A 19,324-nucleotide genomic window follows, 5' to 3' on the forward strand; every position below is an offset into this window, starting at 1 on the left:
TTTATTCATTTTTATTTTTTATTTTTAGAAAATGAAACTTCTAGAAATATGTTCAAGAGTTGTCTTAACTATGCTATTGATGATATTATTCTTTTCACATAGCATTTTTTTGTGAATTACAGAGATTAATCCTGTGACTTCTTTGATAGCGTTTGTAGGAAATGGAAGAGACTGTGGTTGGCCATGGGAAAACTAAAAGGTGCCAAGAGACAAGCAAACGTTTAGGTGCTTTGGTAATTACTTCAGAATGAAATGTGCTATATCTATAGTCAAAATACCTGCATTCTGTTTAGCAAGAAGAATCTCAAAAGTCTGATGGACGTACATCCAAGTGTGCAAAGTCATTTATGAGGAAAATCTCCTGTACAAATACAGTTGTCCTTCAGTATCCACAGAGGATCAGTTCCAGGACCCCCACAGATACCAAAATCCACTGATGCTCAAGTCCTCTATATAAAATGCCATAGTGTTTGCATGTAACCTACACAGATCCTCTTGTATACCGAAGAAAAAATTGTTTGTAGAGATGGGGTCTTTCTGTGTTCCCCAAGCTAGTCTCAAACTCCTGGCCCCAAGTGATTCTCCCGCCTCAGCCTCCCAATTGGGATTACAGGTGTGAGCCACTGCACCTGGCTCCTTCCATGTACTTTAAGTAATCTCTGGATTACTTAAAATACCTAATACAATGTGATTGCTTTGTAAATAGTTGTTATACTGTATTTTTTTTAATTTGTGTTAATTTTTTTTTTCTTTTGAATATTTCTAATTGTGACTGGTTGAATCTATAGATCTGGAACTTGCAGATACGGAGGGCAAACTGTAGAGTTAAAGATAATTGCTTTCGTTTGAGATCGAATTCACATTTTAACCACAACCTTTTCAGCTTTCTATTTCTAATTGTGATTTCTTTATCTGAGGAGAGTTTACTCTGAAACATCACAGCCAGTTTGTTTTCACATGAGGGTCTCTGTTAGAGGGAGGATTTGATGACTTTCTCCAAACTGAACTTTACATTTCCTGTAGACTAGGGGAGAAATAACTGTGGAGAAATAACATTTCCTGAAAACAGTAAATGATATTTCCCCATTACATTTCATCTCAGACAAGCCATAGTTTGCCCATGCAGTGATGGATGAACTTCCCTCAGTCTTACCTGATTATAAGTGAAAAAGTGTTCGTCTCTGGACTCCCTGTGACATGCTAAAATCAAGTGTTTATTGTAAAAACACATCAGTAGTACATGCATATTTTCATTGTAAAACATTTAGTAAACACAGACATCTCTTTGATTGCCCTCCCTCAAAGTAAGCAGCTTTCAATTTGATGAGTATCCTGGGTGGCATTTCTTCAGTACATTACACACATGTACACACACATGCATGCTTGACATGAAGGGACTCTGCTATCTTATGTGTATCATCTGGTGAGTTGTCTTCTCTTCCCCAGTTAACAATATAGTTTTGACCATTTCATGTCAGTAGCTTTGACTCTACTCAGTTTTCTGTATTGCATTATACATTGTGAATGTGTTTTTCCGGTATTCATGTACTTTTAGTTACTGTCAGTTTTTGCTAAGTATATTACTTATGCCACATATTTGAGTTTATTTCTCCAAGTCAGATATCTAGAGATAAAATTACTGGGTCAGAATACATACACATTTTGATTTTAACAGTTCCACCAATCATATACAAGATGACCTATTTCTTGGCCAGATACAGTGGCTCACACCTGTAGTCCCAGCACTTCAGGAGGCCGAGGCGGGCAAATCAGTTGAGGCCACGAGTTTGAGACCAGCCTGGCCAACATGGCAAAACCCCGTCTCTACTAAAAATACAAAAATTAGCCAGACCTGATGGTGCACACCTGTAATCCCAGCTACTCAGGAGGCTGAGGCAGGAGAATCGCTTGAACCCAGGAGGTGGAGGTTGCAGTGAGCCCAGATCGCACCACTGCACTCCAGCCTGGGCGACAGCAAGACTTTCACAAAAACAAACCTATTTCTTGATACTCTGACTAGTATTGGATATTACTAATCTTTTTATTTTTTCCTAATCTGAAGCATTAATGACTGCTCATACACTTTACCACTTTAATTTTCATGTCTAAAAACCTTCCCTTTCCTTCTCTTTTCCAAATGTAATTGCAAATTAAACCTGACTTGAGGCCTTATTCTTTTGGGTTTTTGAGGAGGTTCTGTGCATCTCCTCACCTGTGCATCTCCTCACCCCCCTCACCCTGTCTGCTGCCTGCCTGCCACCTGCCTGCCCAGCTTGCTGTTCCTCAAGCATGCCAATCGTGTTTCTGTTTCAGAGCCATTGCGTTATCTGTTCCCTCTGTCTGGAACATTCTTCCCCCAAAATCCATACACATGACCCGTTTTCCAGCCTCCCTATGGCTTTGTGCAGATGTTACTTTCTCTGTGAGACCTATCTTGCCATCCCTGTTTGTACCAGCAATTCCTTCCCACTTGTGCCAACTATGCGAGTCTCTTTTCATCTGCAGTGCTGACTGGCTCCTCCTAACACACTGTAGTAATGTGGGCAGTTTGATGGAATACAGTTGCTAGGGAAGATTCACAGGACCCCAAAATAACAGTGTGTCCAATCTGCACAGTACCTGAGAACCAGGGAGCACAAGGTGGAGCATCTTCTTGTATACTGCTGGCCCTGAGCCTATATGAACCAGCCCCACTGGCAGAGCCTCCAGGCAAATCCTTCGTCTCACCAATCGTAAACAATGTTGACAGGCCGGCACAGATGTCCCCAGACTTCCCGGACCTGTGGCTGTAAAGCACCACTGTCTAATTAGTACATCTTGTGTAGTGCAGGTACTTTAGTGAAAGCAGTGCAGGCCGGTTCCAAGCCTGTTGAAATGAACCTCCCAAGACACAGACAATTTACTTATTTATTATGTTTATTTTCTGTCATTCCTTACCAGCATACAAGCTCCATGATGACAAGCATCTTTCTAGGTTGCAAGACCAGCGCCTGACATATAGTCATGTTTTTTGTCAATAAATGAGTGAATGACTAACAGAGCAAGATCCCAGTATAGGCATTAGCCTTAAATAGCTAAAAGAAGTTCTTTCTATAAGACTGAAGCAAAAGAAGTTTAGCTTTTACATGGGTAGCTAGCTCCCTATGTAAGCAAATTTGGGCTCTCAGCTTCAAGCTGAAAACCAAGGAACCTAGACAGACGACTTAAATTTCTCTGGGGTCCTGTAAGAAAGAAGTCAGGTATGAAAGTGTTAGTAGGTAAAATCGTTGTGAAGTTCAGTATGTATATTTGTGCTGATGGCCGGGCTAAAGATGAGAAGTCAATAGGCAGTTCCAAGAAGAGAATGTGGGTAAGGCTGGGACTGTGAGGTGTGTTTCAAAGGCAACATTTCCCCTCTCTGAAGATGGTAAGAGTAGAGTTAACCCAAGACCTTCCTGTGGATATCAGCCTGGGGTTTCATGTGTCTGTAAGTGTAGTTATAGTTTTGGGGTTTTACTGGCTGATTGGAGCTCCTGGGATTTAATGATAGTAGGGCAAGAATAATAATGGTTCTTTTCTTTGGTAATTATAAAATAAAAATTGTTTTCTTACTGCATCATGGTCTTGCAGGAAGAACGATGTGAGAATAGTGCTACCAAGCAGGCAATAGGCTTGCTGCCCAACCCACATAGAGTCCAAGATCATGCCACTTGCTTTTGAGAAAAGAAAGGCTTTATTGCAAGTTGCCTGGCAGGGAGACAGGAAGAAATGCTCAAATCTGCCTCCCTGAGGCGAGGGCTCAGGCAGTTTCATAGGCAGAGAAAACGAAGTGTGATCTGATTGGATCTTGCAACGAGGTGATGCTGGGAGGTGTCATCTGACTGGGTTGTGTGCCAAGGTGATGCTAGGGCTCAATCTGATTGGATCCTAGATTATGCTATCAGGTGTTTACTCCTTAATTTGGCCCCCGTTCCTTGGTCTCGGTGCTTAGGTTCCACCTGTGGTTACATGCTTGGTTCACCTGGGCATGCGCAAGTGACATAACTTGCCACCTCTGGGGCCAGGGCAATTAAACAGTTCACCATTTTGATACACAAAGTTGAACTAGATTGGGCTGGTTTGGTGGTAACAATAGCAAAAAATCGAAAGAGACTGGCTAAAAACTTTCATGGAAACTAAGAATACTAGGATCATGACAATGTCTCACAAAGCGTAATACAGAGCCTTTTATACAGTCTTTTAAATTCTGTCCATTTTCTTTATAATTGCACAAAAAGAAATAAATATTGCCAATTCACATACAGTGCAAGAAACACCTCTTTCAGAAGTTTTTATTACTGATGTTATAAAAGGTATCAGAAATGTATGCGAAAGGACTTTTTCTCCTGTCTTAAGGAGTTGCAATACAGCATTAATTTTTGTGTTCTTTTTGCACAGCGCAAATGTATGCAGCCCAAAGATTTTAATTTTAAAACACCAGAAAATGATAAGAGATTTCAGAAGAAATTTGAGAAAATGGCTAAAGAGCTACAAAGGCAAAAAACAAGTCTAGGTAAGCTAAGAAATATAATACAGTTCTTTGCATTTGTGTCCATACACCTTGTTTAATTTGCATGATGACTGGTGGTGTTCAGGATGAGAGAGCTGATGGAGACTATCGTAGCTTTACTCTAGGAAGGAGAAGACAAAATGTCAGGAGCCTGCGGGAGACTTGACTGGGAGCCAGAATAGAGCCATGCAGCTGAGCTAATCAACCATAGTCTTAACCATTTATCAAGGTGGTCGAACTTTTTATTTTCAGGAATGATTTCATTAGAAAAGCAAACTTTGGCTAATAAGCCTTATTGAAATAAATACCTATTTATTTCTTCTTTATATATAACTTTGTATTTTTACCTAATTGGTCTTTTTGTTTTGTTACCCAGAATAGGCAAATCTTAGATGATATATTCTTTTAGTGATTTGGAAAAATATTTTAGAATATTATGTGTTATAACAAGATGTCTTAGAAAAAATATATGTATTCTTATGTATATATTCTTAAGTAATATTCTTATATATAAGAATATTATGGGCTGGGCACGGTGGCTCACATCTGTAATCCCAGCACTTTGGGACCCTGAGGCGGGTGGATCAGGAGGTCAGGAGATCGAGACCATCCTGGCTAACACGGTAAGACCCTGTCTCTACTAAAAATACAAAAAATTAGCTGAGCATGGTGGAGGGCACCTGTAGTCCCAGCTACTCGGGAGACTGAGGCAGGAGAATGGTGTGAACCCAGAAGGCGGAGCTTGCAGTGAGCCGGGGTTGCACCACTGCACTCCATCCTGGGTGACAGAGCAAGACTCCGTCTCAAAAAAACAACAACAACAAAAGAATATTATGAAACATTAAGATACTTTGTATGTTTTTGGTATTTCTCTTTTGCCTTTTTCACTGTCCTCTAAATTCAGTATTTCCTCCTAATTCTGACACACCATTGCTACAGATAAGCAATTATGGTCACTAGAAATAGAAAGCATTAATTCCTCTAGTTTTTGTTTTCTTTGTTTTAATCTATGTTACTATGTCACAAATTCTCTATTCTGTGTTTTGAAACTATTCAAATAGAATTGTCATGATTTATTTTATTTTATTTATTTATTTTTTTGAGACGGAGTCTTGCTCTGTCACCAGGCTGAAGTACAGTGGTGTGATCTCAGTTCAAGCGATTTTCCTGCCTCAGCCTCCCAAGTAGCTGGGACTACAGGCGTGCACCACCACGCCCAGCTAATTTTTTTATTTTTAGTAGAAATGGGGTTTCACCATGTTGGCCAGGATGATCTCAAACTCTTGACCTTGTGATCTGCCTGCCTCAGCCTCCCAAAGTGCTGGGATTACAGGCGTGAGCCACCACGCCCGACCAAGATTTATTTTAAATCTGTGATGATAATGCGACAGAATTGGGTAGAACAGTTAGCCTACGTAGTGCTGCCACATAACTTTCCAGAAACATGACCTGCATCATTTGTTTCATGCTCAGCCTTCCCGCTGCCTCTCCTGGTGTGTGTCCGTCCTTCCTTCACACCAACTCTCTGGTCTTCATCGAAGCTCAAGCCAGAAACACGCAATCGTCCTTGACATCTCCTCCTTCCTGACACTAACTCCCATCAAGACCATGGCCCTGCTTCTGAAATAGTTGTTTGACTTCTGTTTTCTCCTTCCCTGCTCTCTCCCCTGATGCCTGGATCATCCCTCCTGCACCACAGGAGCCACTCCTTACCCTGCTCTCCACTCTGTCCTTACAGTCCATCTCTGTGCTGCAGTCACAATGATGAAAACCTTAAATAAGAAGGACATCCCCTTCCTGGTTTAAAATTTCTTGGTATCATCCCAAGGAAAAATATTCAGGATAAAATCCTGTGTTTAACATATTCTCCAATTTACTAGGTCCTTTATGATCTGGCCTCTCCTAGCCTCATATCAATATTACACACTCTCCTATAATTCTTTATACTTTTGTCACTTTGGCCTTCTTTCCTATGTCAGTGACAGTGTATTTGAAAATATTTTGACAACATGGTAATGATAGATACAGAATTTTCTTCTTAGACCAAATATGTATCGTAATTAAAAACCATACATATGAAGTATTAATGATCCAACTAATGTACATCTGTATATTGTCAGAACTACACAGCAAGGATTATTCAGGCTTAAGAGTTGCAAAGGAGAAGATATTAAATGATTCTTGGTATTTTTTTGTTGGGAGTGAGTATGAAAGTACTGAAGGGCTCCTTGAGCATATGCAAGGTAGCATTCTAGAAAAAAACACAACTGCACCCACACAAAACGAGCTCGTAATTTCACGGTTCTGGGACCATGCTGATCCCACTTCATGCAGTCAGGTTCACGTCTGAGTCTGTGAGTGTGTGTTGAGGGTAGGAGCGATGGTTAATGGGGGCAGTTTCCGAAACCTGGGACAAGAAACAGAAACCAAATTGCATTCCAGCTTTGCAACTTTTGACTTCTGTGTCTCAGTCTTTGTTTTTAAGTGGGGTTACTAGTTTGGGTTTGGGTTTGATGTTGGATGCACTAATGCATATATTGTTCTTAGCACAGTACTTGGTGAGGGCAGTTGCTCAGCAGATGTGAGCCAGCAGCTGTAGCAGCAGCGTCACTGCCTGTGGAGGTCGTGGGGGTAGAATATTAGCAGAAGTAGGTAATGATGTTGAAAGGGAAGAAGGAAAACGGGGTGTTGGGGGTTGTTCCTTAAAAGGAATCATATTGAAGTATGAAGGCACATTTTGATCTTAAAGTGGATTTTTTGTTTGTTTTCAGATGGTGATGTACCTATTCTCTTATTTGAATCTAATGGTTCATTAACATATAGTCCTATAATTAAAATTAATAGTAGTCACCACAGCGCAATGGAGAAGAGATTACAAGAGATGAAGGAGAAAAGGGAAAATCTTTCCCCCACCTGTAAGTAATTACAGTTTGTAAAATGAAAATTATGCAAATAGGTGATTAAATTATGGTGGAAAGCTTTTTTTTTTCTTTGCCTAGATATATTTTCATGTTTCCTGATAGTAACAAATTTTCACCTATTTCATGACTCGCTTTGTTTTCCAGAAAATCTTATGCATCATTAAGATTTTTGAAGTGTGTGTTGGGTGTGTAGTATTCTTCAAGTTTAAAATCCTGTTTGTTGTAGCTCCTTTGTAATTTCTATTACCTTTGGAATTTTTTCTTTCTTTCTTTAAAAAAAATGAATCTTTTTTTTTTTTTTTTTTCTAAGATGGAGTTTTGCATTTGTCACCCAGGCTGGAGTGCAGTGGCGTGATCTGGGCTCACTGCAACCTCCTGAGTTCAAGTGATTCTACTGCCTCAGCCCTCCGAGTAGCTGGGATTACGGGTGCCGACCACCACTCCTGGCTAATTTTTTTTGTTTTTTTGTATTTTTAGTAGAGATGGGGTTTCGCCATGTTGGCCAGGCTGGTCTTAAACTCATAACCTCAGGTGATCCACCTGTCTCAGCCTCCCAAACGGCTGGGATTACAGGCATGAGCCACCATGCCCGGCCATGAATAGTACCTTTTGAAGGAATTTGCTTTAGATTAAATGTATCTTATGAATCAGTTTGTTTTTCATTATTTCTTTTATCTTTAAAATTTTTAATTACTGAAGTGTAATTCAGCACATTTTAATAAAACATTTAACAAAGTAGCTAATAGTAAAAGTTCATCTTGATACCCACCTAATTATACTCTTCTACCTGGGGATAACCTGTATTTTAAGTTGATGTGTTTTTCCAGATCTGTTTCAGTGTATCAGATATCTGTGTATACATGAAAAAGATACAGATTTGTTTTCTGTGTGGAGGTGTAATTTCCATTTTACCTAAGTTAGATGATGACATATGTATTATTACCCACTTTGTTTTCTTACTTAAGAGTATCCTGGAGGTTTTTTTGCAGCTTAGTTGTTGTAGACCTTTTTTTTTTTCAAGATGTTTTAAGTAGTCTGCAGCTTTGATATTGACTCACCTATTGGTGGATATTTTTTCCCACTTTTTCTTTATTAGAAATCGTGCTGCAGTTTTTATTCTTTTTTTAACCATATAGTTTGGTTGTTCTTATTTTTTTATTAAGCCATTTTCCTTTCTCTGGACATAAGTCTTTCCAGCTTCCCACCCCGACTTTTTACTTTTAAAACCCCTGCATGCGCCTATGTGAATCCTTATATTTCTGAGTACTTCATGTATTTCAGTAATATTCATATATGCAGAATTTGATTTTTTAAAGATATAGAGAGTCTCACTGTCTTGCCCAGGCAGGACTTGCACTCCTGGGCTCAAGTACTTCTGCCTCACCCTCTCAAGTAGCTAGGAATACAGGTGTGTGCCACTACCCCTGGCTTATTGATAGATATAGTCAAATTATCCTTCAAAAGATTTAGGCCATTTTATTGTCATCAATTATTTATAAGAATGCCCCTTTCTCCGTACTTGGAAAACTGAATGGCATTAGCCTGTAGCCTTTTTCAGTTGGAAGCCTGAAAAACTGGATCTGTTCTTTAAGTTACTTTTGATTAGGAGCAAGTTTCAGTGCCTTTTCATATTATTGACGATGACTTACTGAATGCAGCTTGTAATGTTATCAATTATTGCCTCTCTTAATTTTATGTCCTTTGTCCATCTATATCAGTTAAGATTAGTTTTGGCTGCATATAACAAAGAAAGAAAAAAACCGGTGACTTACAATCGATAGAATTGCCTTTCTCTGTCTTACCTAGTTCAGAAGTAGGCAGTCAGGGCTGGGATGCCATTCCATAGTGTCTTTAAGAAAGTAGGTTCCCATCTTTCTGTTAGGCTTGCCTGGCTTTTCTTCCAAAATGTGTGTGCCTCCCAGCTGAGCCATCTCCCTTTGACAGCCTTACCAGACGTCTATTCAATATTCCTGTCTAATTCCGTTGGCTGGAATGTGGTCATATGCCCACCCCTTTTGCAGGCAAGACTGAAATGTAGTCTTGACTGGGATGCATTGCTATACTGATAAAATCAAAGTTCTGTTGTTAAGAAGAAGTGAGAATGGACATTGAGGAAGATAACTAACTGTGTTCCAGGTAGACATCCAAGTTGTTTTAATGTGTAATTATGCGTATAAAGTAATTAGCCTTAAACTTTACTTTTTCTGTTACTTTGCAGTGTTAATTCTGCTACTTCACTGCATCCAGCACAGTTTAAAACCTAACTGAAAATTTTATGTGTGCTTCCCTTCTTTATCTTGGTTTATTCTCTTTTTGGCTGAAGTTTCCTCAGAAAAGTATCTTTTCGAGTCTCTAAAAAAGATCTTTGGAGATCCAAACATTTCTTTTGTTTCTTGACTATTGTATGAACAGCCTTTGAAGATAATACTTAGGACCTTATTTGTTAAGTCATTGACATCCTAAGTGGTTTCTATGAAACCTCTAGGATTTCTCAACCCAGCACAGCTGACAGTTGGGTCTGGGTAATTCTTTGCTGGGGACACTGCCCTGTGTGTGGCAGGAAGCTCAGCAGTGTCGCTGCCTGTCCCAACTAACACTAGCAACGTACCCACTGCTCTCCCTCACTGGCAACATCCACAAATGTGTCCAGACATTACCAGCTATCTGCTGGGACCCCACATCAGCCGGGTTGAGAAGCAGTGCTCTAGTTTTAGAGGTAACTATGGTGAGCATCCTTGAAGAAAAAGCCATGATTATCAAACAAGACGACTAAAATAGACTGGAAGTGTTCACTTAACTCTGTTGAGCTTCTGATTAGATTTAGGCAAGTTGACTTTAAGATCCCTTCTAACTTTGTGATTATAGGATTTAACAGAATCACCTATGATTAATAGGAGGATTTCCTGATGGCTTCATCTGCTAAAAAATACTGAAACTTTATCTAATGCAGTGTCTTGGTCCTGTTTTTAGCTTCCCAAATGATTCAACAGTCTCATGATAATCCAAGTAACTCTCTGTGTGAAGCACCTTTGAACATTTCACATGATACTTTGTGTTCAGGTAAATTTTTTATTTTCCTTTTTGTGATATATTTAAGTTCTGATTTAGAATTTCATGTAGCAACGTCTGATGAGTAAAATAATTAGTTAAAACTAGAACTTCTAAATTTCCCCCTGAAATTAGGTATTATAATAAAAATAAGGTATGAGTTAAGCTTCCTTTTTGGTTCCTATAGGTTTTTTTCCTTAGGCATTTGCTTTCTTGCTACAGAATCCATTGCTCATTTAAAAAAATTATTCTGGTCGTATATGAACTAATCTGTATGCAGTTTAAACTACATAGAACTGAGGTCAGAGCTAAGGAAATGTTGTTTCACACAATGTCTAATTAACACAAGGAACATGTTATTGAACGGGGTCAGTGAAGTATGTAAAGATCGTCAATCAATTGAGGAGCTAAATAGAGGATTTCTAATTACAAGCAGAAAGAACATTGGTAAGAATTAATGCAATTAGTTACATGTTATGCACGTACATATTTTTTAATGTGGGAGCCCTTGTGTCACTTAGGATGATAATTGTTCGTGGTCATTTCTTCTTCATACCGATTTCTTACAGTTTTCTCACTTAGCCCCCAGTAGGGCCCAAATAAGTAGCAGCGACCCCTAGAAGTTCTGTGTTCGAAAGTGCTTGAGATGTTATGGAATATTTATTATGAAAGCCACAGCAATGACAAAGCACAAGACGGCATCAAGATATTAGAAGTTTAAACCAAAGCCTCTTTTCAGTGCAGGGTTAATCCGTGTACTCTCACCTCTGTGTGCTGGAATTATTTACCCATTTCTCTTAAACAGTCTCCATCTTTTTATTTTATACTTGATACATTTATTTCCTAGAAGTTGGAAACAAGTGATAATAATAGGTAACATTGATTTCATTTTTGTTGTGTTGTAGGCACTCCTCTAAGTGTCTTATTCACTGTTATCTGATTTATTCTCCCATTAGCCTTAAGAGGTAGGTTCCATCACCATCCCATTTTGCCAGTGAAAAACCAAGACACAGAGGTCAAACAGCTTGTGCGAGGTCATGTGGTTTGTGAATGGCAAATTCAAGCTTCTAACTTAGGCAGTCTGACATCACAGTTCACACTCTTAGTGACATGTCACATTGCTTATCGGGTTTTTGAAAAGTGTGATAAAACATAAAGCAATTTTAGATGCTGAATAAGATATATTCAGCATCTAAAATTAAAAGTGACCTTATTTCCAACTACTGCCTTGAAGACACACATGGTGCCTCCTACCCACTGGGCTTCCCTCCCCTCCCGGGGCACAGTCGGAAAGGAAGCTTTGGTGGTTACCTATGTTCTTCCTTTTTAAAGCAGAACTTTAGTGATTTCAGTCAGACACTTATAACACTTATGTTACCTCCAGATTTGAGTGATTTCTACAAAACACAGGCCCTCCACCGGCAAGTGCTAAGCCCCTGCTAGGGCAGCCAGCACAGGACTAGAGACTTCTTTATATTCATTCCAAAATGAATAGACCTTTAGTAGCTGATAGCATAGTGATGGGCAGACACCCACGTAACCACGGGGCAGTATGATGCATGATGCTGTGTAGCAGAGGGGGCAAGGCCAGGGAGACCTGGCAAGGGCAGTGGGAGGGTCCCAGGGATGTTGACAACCCAGGTGGGTTTTGAAGGATGAATTGTATTTACCTAGAATAAAGTGTGGAGGAAAGGGCAAGGCCCGGAGGGTACGGAGGAGTACAGAATTTTCAGGAGGTAGCAGCAGCTTAGCATTACTCTCAGGAAATGAGTAAGCTATGTAAGAGTTGAAACATTAAGACCTACCAAATGGCTCACTTTTGAATATAAGTGTCACATGAGGACTTCACTGGAAGACAGGGAAGGTAAAGGTGAGCTATGTTCATTGAGGGAATGTTTCACACAAGACTAGAACTTTCCCTAGACCTTACAGCAGTCGTTCTTAGGTTTTAGGATTATTGATCTCCTGGAAAATTTAGCGACAAACTATGGAAGCTCTTCGGGGAAAATGTGCACATGCATATGGAAATTTGCCTAAAATTTTTAGAAGTTTGTTACTCCTCTTCTCCCCACCACTGTGCCATACACTCATCAAAGCCCAGGTTTTCTAGTTAAAAATACTGGCCTAAAATGTACTCTTAAATGGAAATGAGAAGAACCCAAATGTGGTTAATAGTCTTCTTAACTAATAGCTGTACTTTAATGTTTTACTGGTCAACTGAAAATTGAATTTAGAATAATTTAAACCACTTTTAAAAGTTAGCTCTCCATTAATGTTTTCCAGATGAATCCATTGCTGGCTTACACTCGTCTTTTGATGATCTTTGTGGATACTCAGGATGTGGAAATCAGGAGAGGAAGTTGGGAGGATCCATTAATGACACTAAAAGTGCTATGTGTGTTTCTTCACTTGTACTGAAAACAAATCATATTCATTCATCACCATCTTTCGCTCACCTTGATAAATCAAGTCCTCAGAAATTTCTGAGTAATCTTTCAAAGGAAGAAATAAACTTGCCAAGAAATATTGTGGGTAAAATAGTCACCCCTGACCAAAAGCAGGCTGCAGGTACATCTCAGGAGACGTTTGAAGAGAAGTATCGTTTGTCTCCTAAGTTGTCGTCAACAAAAGGCCACCTTTTGATACATTCAAGACCCAGGAGTTCCTCAGTAAAGAGAAAAAGAGTATCATATGGCTTCCATTCACCTCCAAAGGAAAAATGCAAGAGAAAGAGGAGCATCAGGAGATCTATCATGCTGAGGCTGCAGCTGTGCAGGTCAGAAGGCAGCCTGCAGCGCATGGCGGGACCTGCACTGGAGGATCTTAGCTGTGGGGAGTCTTCATATGATGACTATTTTTCACCTGATAATCTCAAGGAAAGGAATTCAGAGAATCTTCCTCCCGAATCTCAGCTGCCATCAAGCCCTGCTCAGTTCAGCTGCAGAAGTCTTTCTAAGAAGGAGAGAACAAGCATGTTTGAAATGTCTGATTTTTTCTGCATTGGTAAAAAAACGAGAACAGTTGACATTACCAGTTTCACAGCAAAAGACATCTCCAGTCCTCAGAAAACTGCAAATGGAGAAGGCCGTGCAACTTTGAGTTGCGTGACTTCTGAGGAATCCTCTGCCCCTGAAGAAACCTTAAGGTGGTGTAGACAGGCTGGGCCTCAGCAGAAAGAAGGCACATGCCCAGAGGGCAATGGCTTTTCTTACACCATTGAGGACCCCGCTCTTCCAGAAGGACATGATGGTGATTTAACTCCTTTGGAAGGAATCCTTGAAGAAGTGAAAGAAGTGGTTGGTCTGAAAAGCACACAGGACAAAGGTACCACTTCCAAAATATCAAACTCCTCTGAAGGCGAAGCCCCGAGTGAACATGAGCCACGTTCTGTAGTTGACTGTAGCGTGGAGAGGTCTGCAGAAGAAAAGGAAAACGTACCCGGAGGATGCAGTGGAAGTATGTGAACCTCCTTTTCCAAGTCATCTTTCTAAATAAACATGTAACAGTGCATCCGTAGTTCAAATTTATCACAACTTTTTCATAATTTAAATTATTTCCCCAGTTTTTACTTAAAGAATATGCATTTGATCATTCCAATGATAAACTCTTTAGGAATAGATAGATGACTTGCTGTCTTGTGGAACTTCTAGACTTACTGATCAAGTCTGTTATGAATCTGTTTCTCCAAGACTTTTCCTTCTTATAGGTCAAAAAGATAAGCAGTCTGTAGCATGAATAACTGAGGGGAGTGAAGTCTTTTTCTTTGTTCCATTGGAGTCTTGCACTGCAGCGTGTGTAAAGATGCATACAATAAAGGGTTTTTTTAAAACCTATTGGCTATTTAAAGAAAGAAATTAAGGTAGCTTAAGCCATCAATTGTATCAAAGAGGAAGTATGAAAAAGTACATTTAGAAATCCGTTATCAACATTGATTTTTGAAGAAACTTTTGTCAGTGTTAACTATGAAGAAACATTTTTAAAACATTTTTGCTCATTTGTAACAGGCCTTGTTTGACTTGCACTTATTTTGCTTGAAGCATCACTTGAAAAGATTTATTCCTATTCATAATTTAATTGTAACTCTAATAATAAACTATATCATCGTAGCAAAAGTCACAACAATAAAAAATTTTGCACTTCACAGTTACAAGCACAAACAGGTTCCAGCAACCAAAATTGAAGAAATCTTAAACTTTGACTGTCTTTACCTAAAGATTAGGTTAAAGTTTGAGTAAGAACGCATTCACTCTGCATGATTTCTCTGCTCTACAAATGTTTTACCTGCCTCTGTGAAGGTGGAGAAGTCACAGTAGGGTTTGAAATCATCATAGATGTGTTACATAACTTTTCCTTGAGTATACGCTCCCCAAAAGTGTTTCACAAAAAGAATGAAAATACTTTTGTGTATTTTTAGCCTGCTATTTATATCTTGGTTTTCTGAACATATATTACATTTGATAAGAAACTGTATTTTATGTTCCATTAGCCTTAGTATATGTTTTCAAAATATTTATTTTAAAATGTTGACTCAAAAGTTAATATAAAACAATAGATGTGTAAAATTCTTTTGGTAGTTAAGGGTATCCTGTTCTGAAGTTTACATTCTCCTTCTTTCCAGTTTTCATCTTGTGTATTTTTTAAGCTTTTGACTAATAATGACATGCAAATGTTAATTAAGTGGCAAAAAGCTGGTAGCAAACAGAATGGCATGGCCTAAAACCCCCATGTTGTCGGGAGTGTGCTGGTCCTCAGAAGCAGGTGTGTTTTACGTTCTAGAACACGGCCCCTGCGTCCACAGCCTCCGGCCGTTAGGAGTAAGTAGAAGGGGATGAGGGGCCAGCACTAGTTGACCCGTGACACCCTGGTGGAGATGGAGAGGTTTTTTCGCTCAGTGGTGCAGGCCATCAGGCAGGAGTGTCCAGACAGGGCTCTGGTGCAACTGTGTGCCCTAAGTTAAGAGGATCTTCTAGAGTCATCTGCCTTACTTCATGCCATTACAGAGAGATGGGAAATCATTGGGTTCTAGGACATAAAAAGACTTACATGTTGGCTAGCCTAAATCTAACCCTTTTCTTTTATAGTAATAAAGAGTCATCAATGTTTTAAACTGTCCACTGTCAGCCGCCTGGGACTCAGGTAAACCAGTTCTCTTTGGGAATCTGCCTTACAAGATGAAACCATAAGGCCTTCAGTTTCAGTGTCAGGGATGCACACTGTATACCTGGTGAAATTGTGGAGGAGTGAAAACTTCTGTACAGCAAACTGTACCTCCAAATCTTTAATGTCGAAATAAAGGGCTTTTTTCCATTTCTGTTTGCAGTTCACTTTTACTTGTTGCCATTGTCAATATCTAAGATAGAGTGTAAAAAAGGTTTCAAAAACAAGTTACAAAGAGCTTCAGTACATTAGTAGAATGGGAACTGAGGGAGAAACAATTTTGGTTTTGTTTTGGTTTTGTTTTTTGTTTTTTGAGATGTAGTCTTGCTCTGTTGCCCAGGTTGGAGTGCAGTGGCACGATTTTGGATCACTGCAACCTCCGCCTCCCAAGTTTAAGCAATTCTCTGCCTCAGCCTCCCGAGTAGCTGGGATTACAGGCACCCATCACCATGCCCAGCTGATTTTGTTGTATTTTTAGTAGAGACAGGGTTTCACATCTTGGCCATGCTGGTCTTGAACTCCTGAACTCGTGATCTACCCACCTCGGCCTCCCAAAGTGTTGGGATTACAGGCGTGAGCCACCACACCCGGCCAACAATTTTGTTTTCTAAAATCTTTAAAATCATTAATTCTTTTCTTTTTTACTTTTTTATTCTCTAATTTTATAAACAGTACACAGATACATTCCCATTGTAACAAAGATTGCTAAGAAGACTAGAATTTCCATCTCCTCACTGGCCTCTTTTCGTTAGTTCACTTCCTAACTAATGAAAGTCATGGACCCGTTGTGTCTCAGGTGTTCTTCAAGTTTGTGGGGACAGCAGAGAATGAAGCAGCGTGCACCCTCATAGAGGGAGACAAATAGTAAATAAGTGTATAACAGTGTCAGCAAGCAGTTAATGATAAAAAGAAAAACAATAGTGCATTTGATAGATAAGGTGACCCATGAAGGCTTCCCTGAGAAGGAGACATTCGATCACAGGCCTGGGGAGGGAGAGGGAGCCTGTGACTCTGTCAAAATCCATGTTTCAGCTGGAGGTAACAGCAGCAACAAATGTCGTGATGGAGAAAAATGCTTGCAGGAACAACAGGGAGGCCAGTACAGCAAGGACTTCCTGAGCTGGAGGAAGGAAGTTGGAGAGGGGTAGGAGCCAGAGCTTTGGGACCTTCAGTGTCTGACAAGGTGGGCAGCTGTTTTGTTTTGAAGTGTGATGAGAAGCCGTTGGGGCTTTGAAACAGGGGAGCAACCAAATCTGATTTAGGTTTTAAATGTAACCCTGGACACTGGAGAACAGACTGGGTTGGAGTGTTTGTCTGCACGAAGCAGTCACCGTCCACAGTTTAATATTTCCTTCCACACATTTCTTGTGTGTGTATGTGTGTGCCTATAAGCATACAAATGCAAATAGGTATTTTAAGATAATTTTTTGCATACATAGAATTATATTGCCTTAAAAATTGCTTTTTACAAAAGCAATATGTCATATTTACATATTGGTACCAGTAAATCTTCATTTTTTAATAGAGTCTATATGTAGGGTCAGCACAGTTTTTTTGTAACAGGTCAGATAGTAAGTTCATTAGGCTTTGTGGGCAAAGAGACCAAATCGAGGTATGCGGGTACTCATGTAGATGATTACATAATGAGAAAAAAGACATTTTCTACAAAATTTTTATTGATGAAACTCAAATACAATTTTTTGTAATACAGCTCTATTAATGAGAAAAAAATAATTTGTGGGGGGGAATTATAACATTTCATTTAATTGGAGTTCAGACTGAGTGTTCACATCAACATTGATTGCAAATGTTTATTAAGGCTGATATGTAATAAGATAGATTTTACTTATTTCACTTTTGAAAATGCCTTTTCCCACAGACAGATACTGCTGATTTGATGTCAGTCCACAAGCAGATAATTTGCATTGAGGATCTTCATAGCTTGGAAAACACTGATGGAATTCTCTTAGATTCTTCTCTCGATGCCTGCCTCTTAGCATGTCCTTATATTGCAGATTTATCACTTGCAATTGAAAAATAGGTTGAAGCTCCTCAATTGTGCAGTCAAATGGGTTTTGAAATAAGAAATTCCAGCCAGGCATGGTGGCTCACGCCTGTAATCCCAGCACTTTGGGAGGCCCAGGTGGGTGGATCACTTGAGGTCAGAGTTCAAGACCAACCTGACCAACATAGTGAAACCCCATTTCTACTAAAATTACAAAATTAGCTGGGTGTGGTGGCACATGCCTGTAATCTCAGCTACTTGGGAGGCTGAGGCAGCAGAATCGCTTGGACCCGGGAGATGGAGGTTGCAGTGAGCCGAGATCGTGCCACTGCACTCCAGCCCGGGCAACAAGAGTGAAACTCCGTCTCAAAAAAAAAAAAAAGGAAATTCCCTTTGCTCTTGCACTCAGTCTGTTGTTGTTTTGAGATAGGGTCTCACTCTGTCACCCAAACTGGAGTGCAGTGACATGATCGCAGCTCACTGCAGCCTCAGCCTGCTGAAGTCTGGGCTCAGGAAATATGTCCACAGACAGCAGACAGTTTGCATGGGAATGGAGATCTCACTTCTTGTTTTAACCTTTGACAGCACAAGAGAGAATTGTTGTTGCTTATTTGTGGAAATGTGTCCCACCTTCCTCTTGGCACTGCCAATCATAGCTCTTCAACCACCGGAAGTCAGTTTGAATTGCCAGGTAGATAAAGCCGATTGGTCATCCTGAACTAGTGCACAGCTTGGCACCTACTTGCTTTTCACTAATGAAGGAAACACAGTGGTCCCATAGGTACTGTGTGTTCACTAGCAAAAGCAGAAAAGTCCTTCCCACACCCCACTTATCCATGGGTTTTATAGATTTTCTTCTTTGTTGTGTTGATGGATTTTTACATGTCAGCACCTTGTACACATGTGTTGTGAGCTAATCTGAGCAATTTGGTCATGTCCAACTACCAGGGTCTTGTTCATGGATAATAGTCAGAAGTCGTTGGAGGCTGATGATGGTTAACTACTCTTCTACCATCTATCTACCTGATATTGTTGAAGGCAAGTCTCAGAAAGACATTTATTAAACATTTATTGGCAAGCAATTAGGAAGCGGTCCACAAAAGTGACCAATATGCTAAAGGCCTAGTTCTCTGTCCTTTAGTGGAGTGTCCATACCTTATCTGAAAGGTTTGCCTTGGATACCACCCCCAGGGATACCAGCCACAACTCATACGAGATGTTTATGCTCTGTTATATGTGGGTATTGGGTCCCCTGCAATATTTAAGTGTTCTTGAATCCATGAATCCATGAATTTAACCAACAAGAAACTATTTCTCACATCCATTATGCTGATTAACAAGCTGATGATACCACTGATGACCATTCATTTTTGTCATCCGTTTTGGCTTTTAACAAAGCATCTAATATTGGTCTGGAGGATTTACAGGAGTTGGGGTTTTTTTTTGTTGTTTTGAGATAGGGTCTCACTCTGTCACCCAAACTGGACTGCAGTGACATGATCGCAGCTCACTGCAGCCTCCACTTACTGGCCTCAAGTGATCCTCCCACCTCAGCATCCTGAGCAGCTGGGACTACAGATGCAGGCTACCACACCTGGCTATGTTCCCCAGGCTGGTCTCCAGTTTCTGAGCTCATGCAGTCTGTCCGCCTCTGCCTCCCAAAGT

At 40.0% G+C, this 19,324-nt stretch overlaps 1 protein-coding gene across 1 annotated transcript in view; it reads left to right on the forward strand.

Annotated features, from left to right (window-relative positions):
- Positions 1-19,324, forward strand: part of MCPH1 (microcephalin 1) — a 244,832-nt gene that overhangs the window by 28,042 nt on the left and 197,466 nt on the right. Inside the window, exons 5-8 of the mRNA XM_011961508.1 lie at positions 4,417-4,531; positions 7,300-7,443; positions 10,420-10,509; positions 12,781-13,953. Coding sequence (XP_011816898.1) covers positions 4,417-4,531; positions 7,300-7,443; positions 10,420-10,509; positions 12,781-13,953 — 1,522 coding nt within the window. The remainder of the gene's footprint in view (positions 1-4,416; positions 4,532-7,299; positions 7,444-10,419; positions 10,510-12,780; positions 13,954-19,324) is intronic.

The sequence above is a fragment of the Colobus angolensis genome, unplaced genomic scaffold (assembly GCF_000951035.1).
Source record: "Colobus angolensis palliatus isolate OR3802 unplaced genomic scaffold, Cang.pa_1.0 Scaffold559, whole genome shotgun sequence".
Lineage (NCBI taxonomy): Eukaryota > Metazoa > Chordata > Mammalia > Primates > Cercopithecidae > Colobus > Colobus angolensis.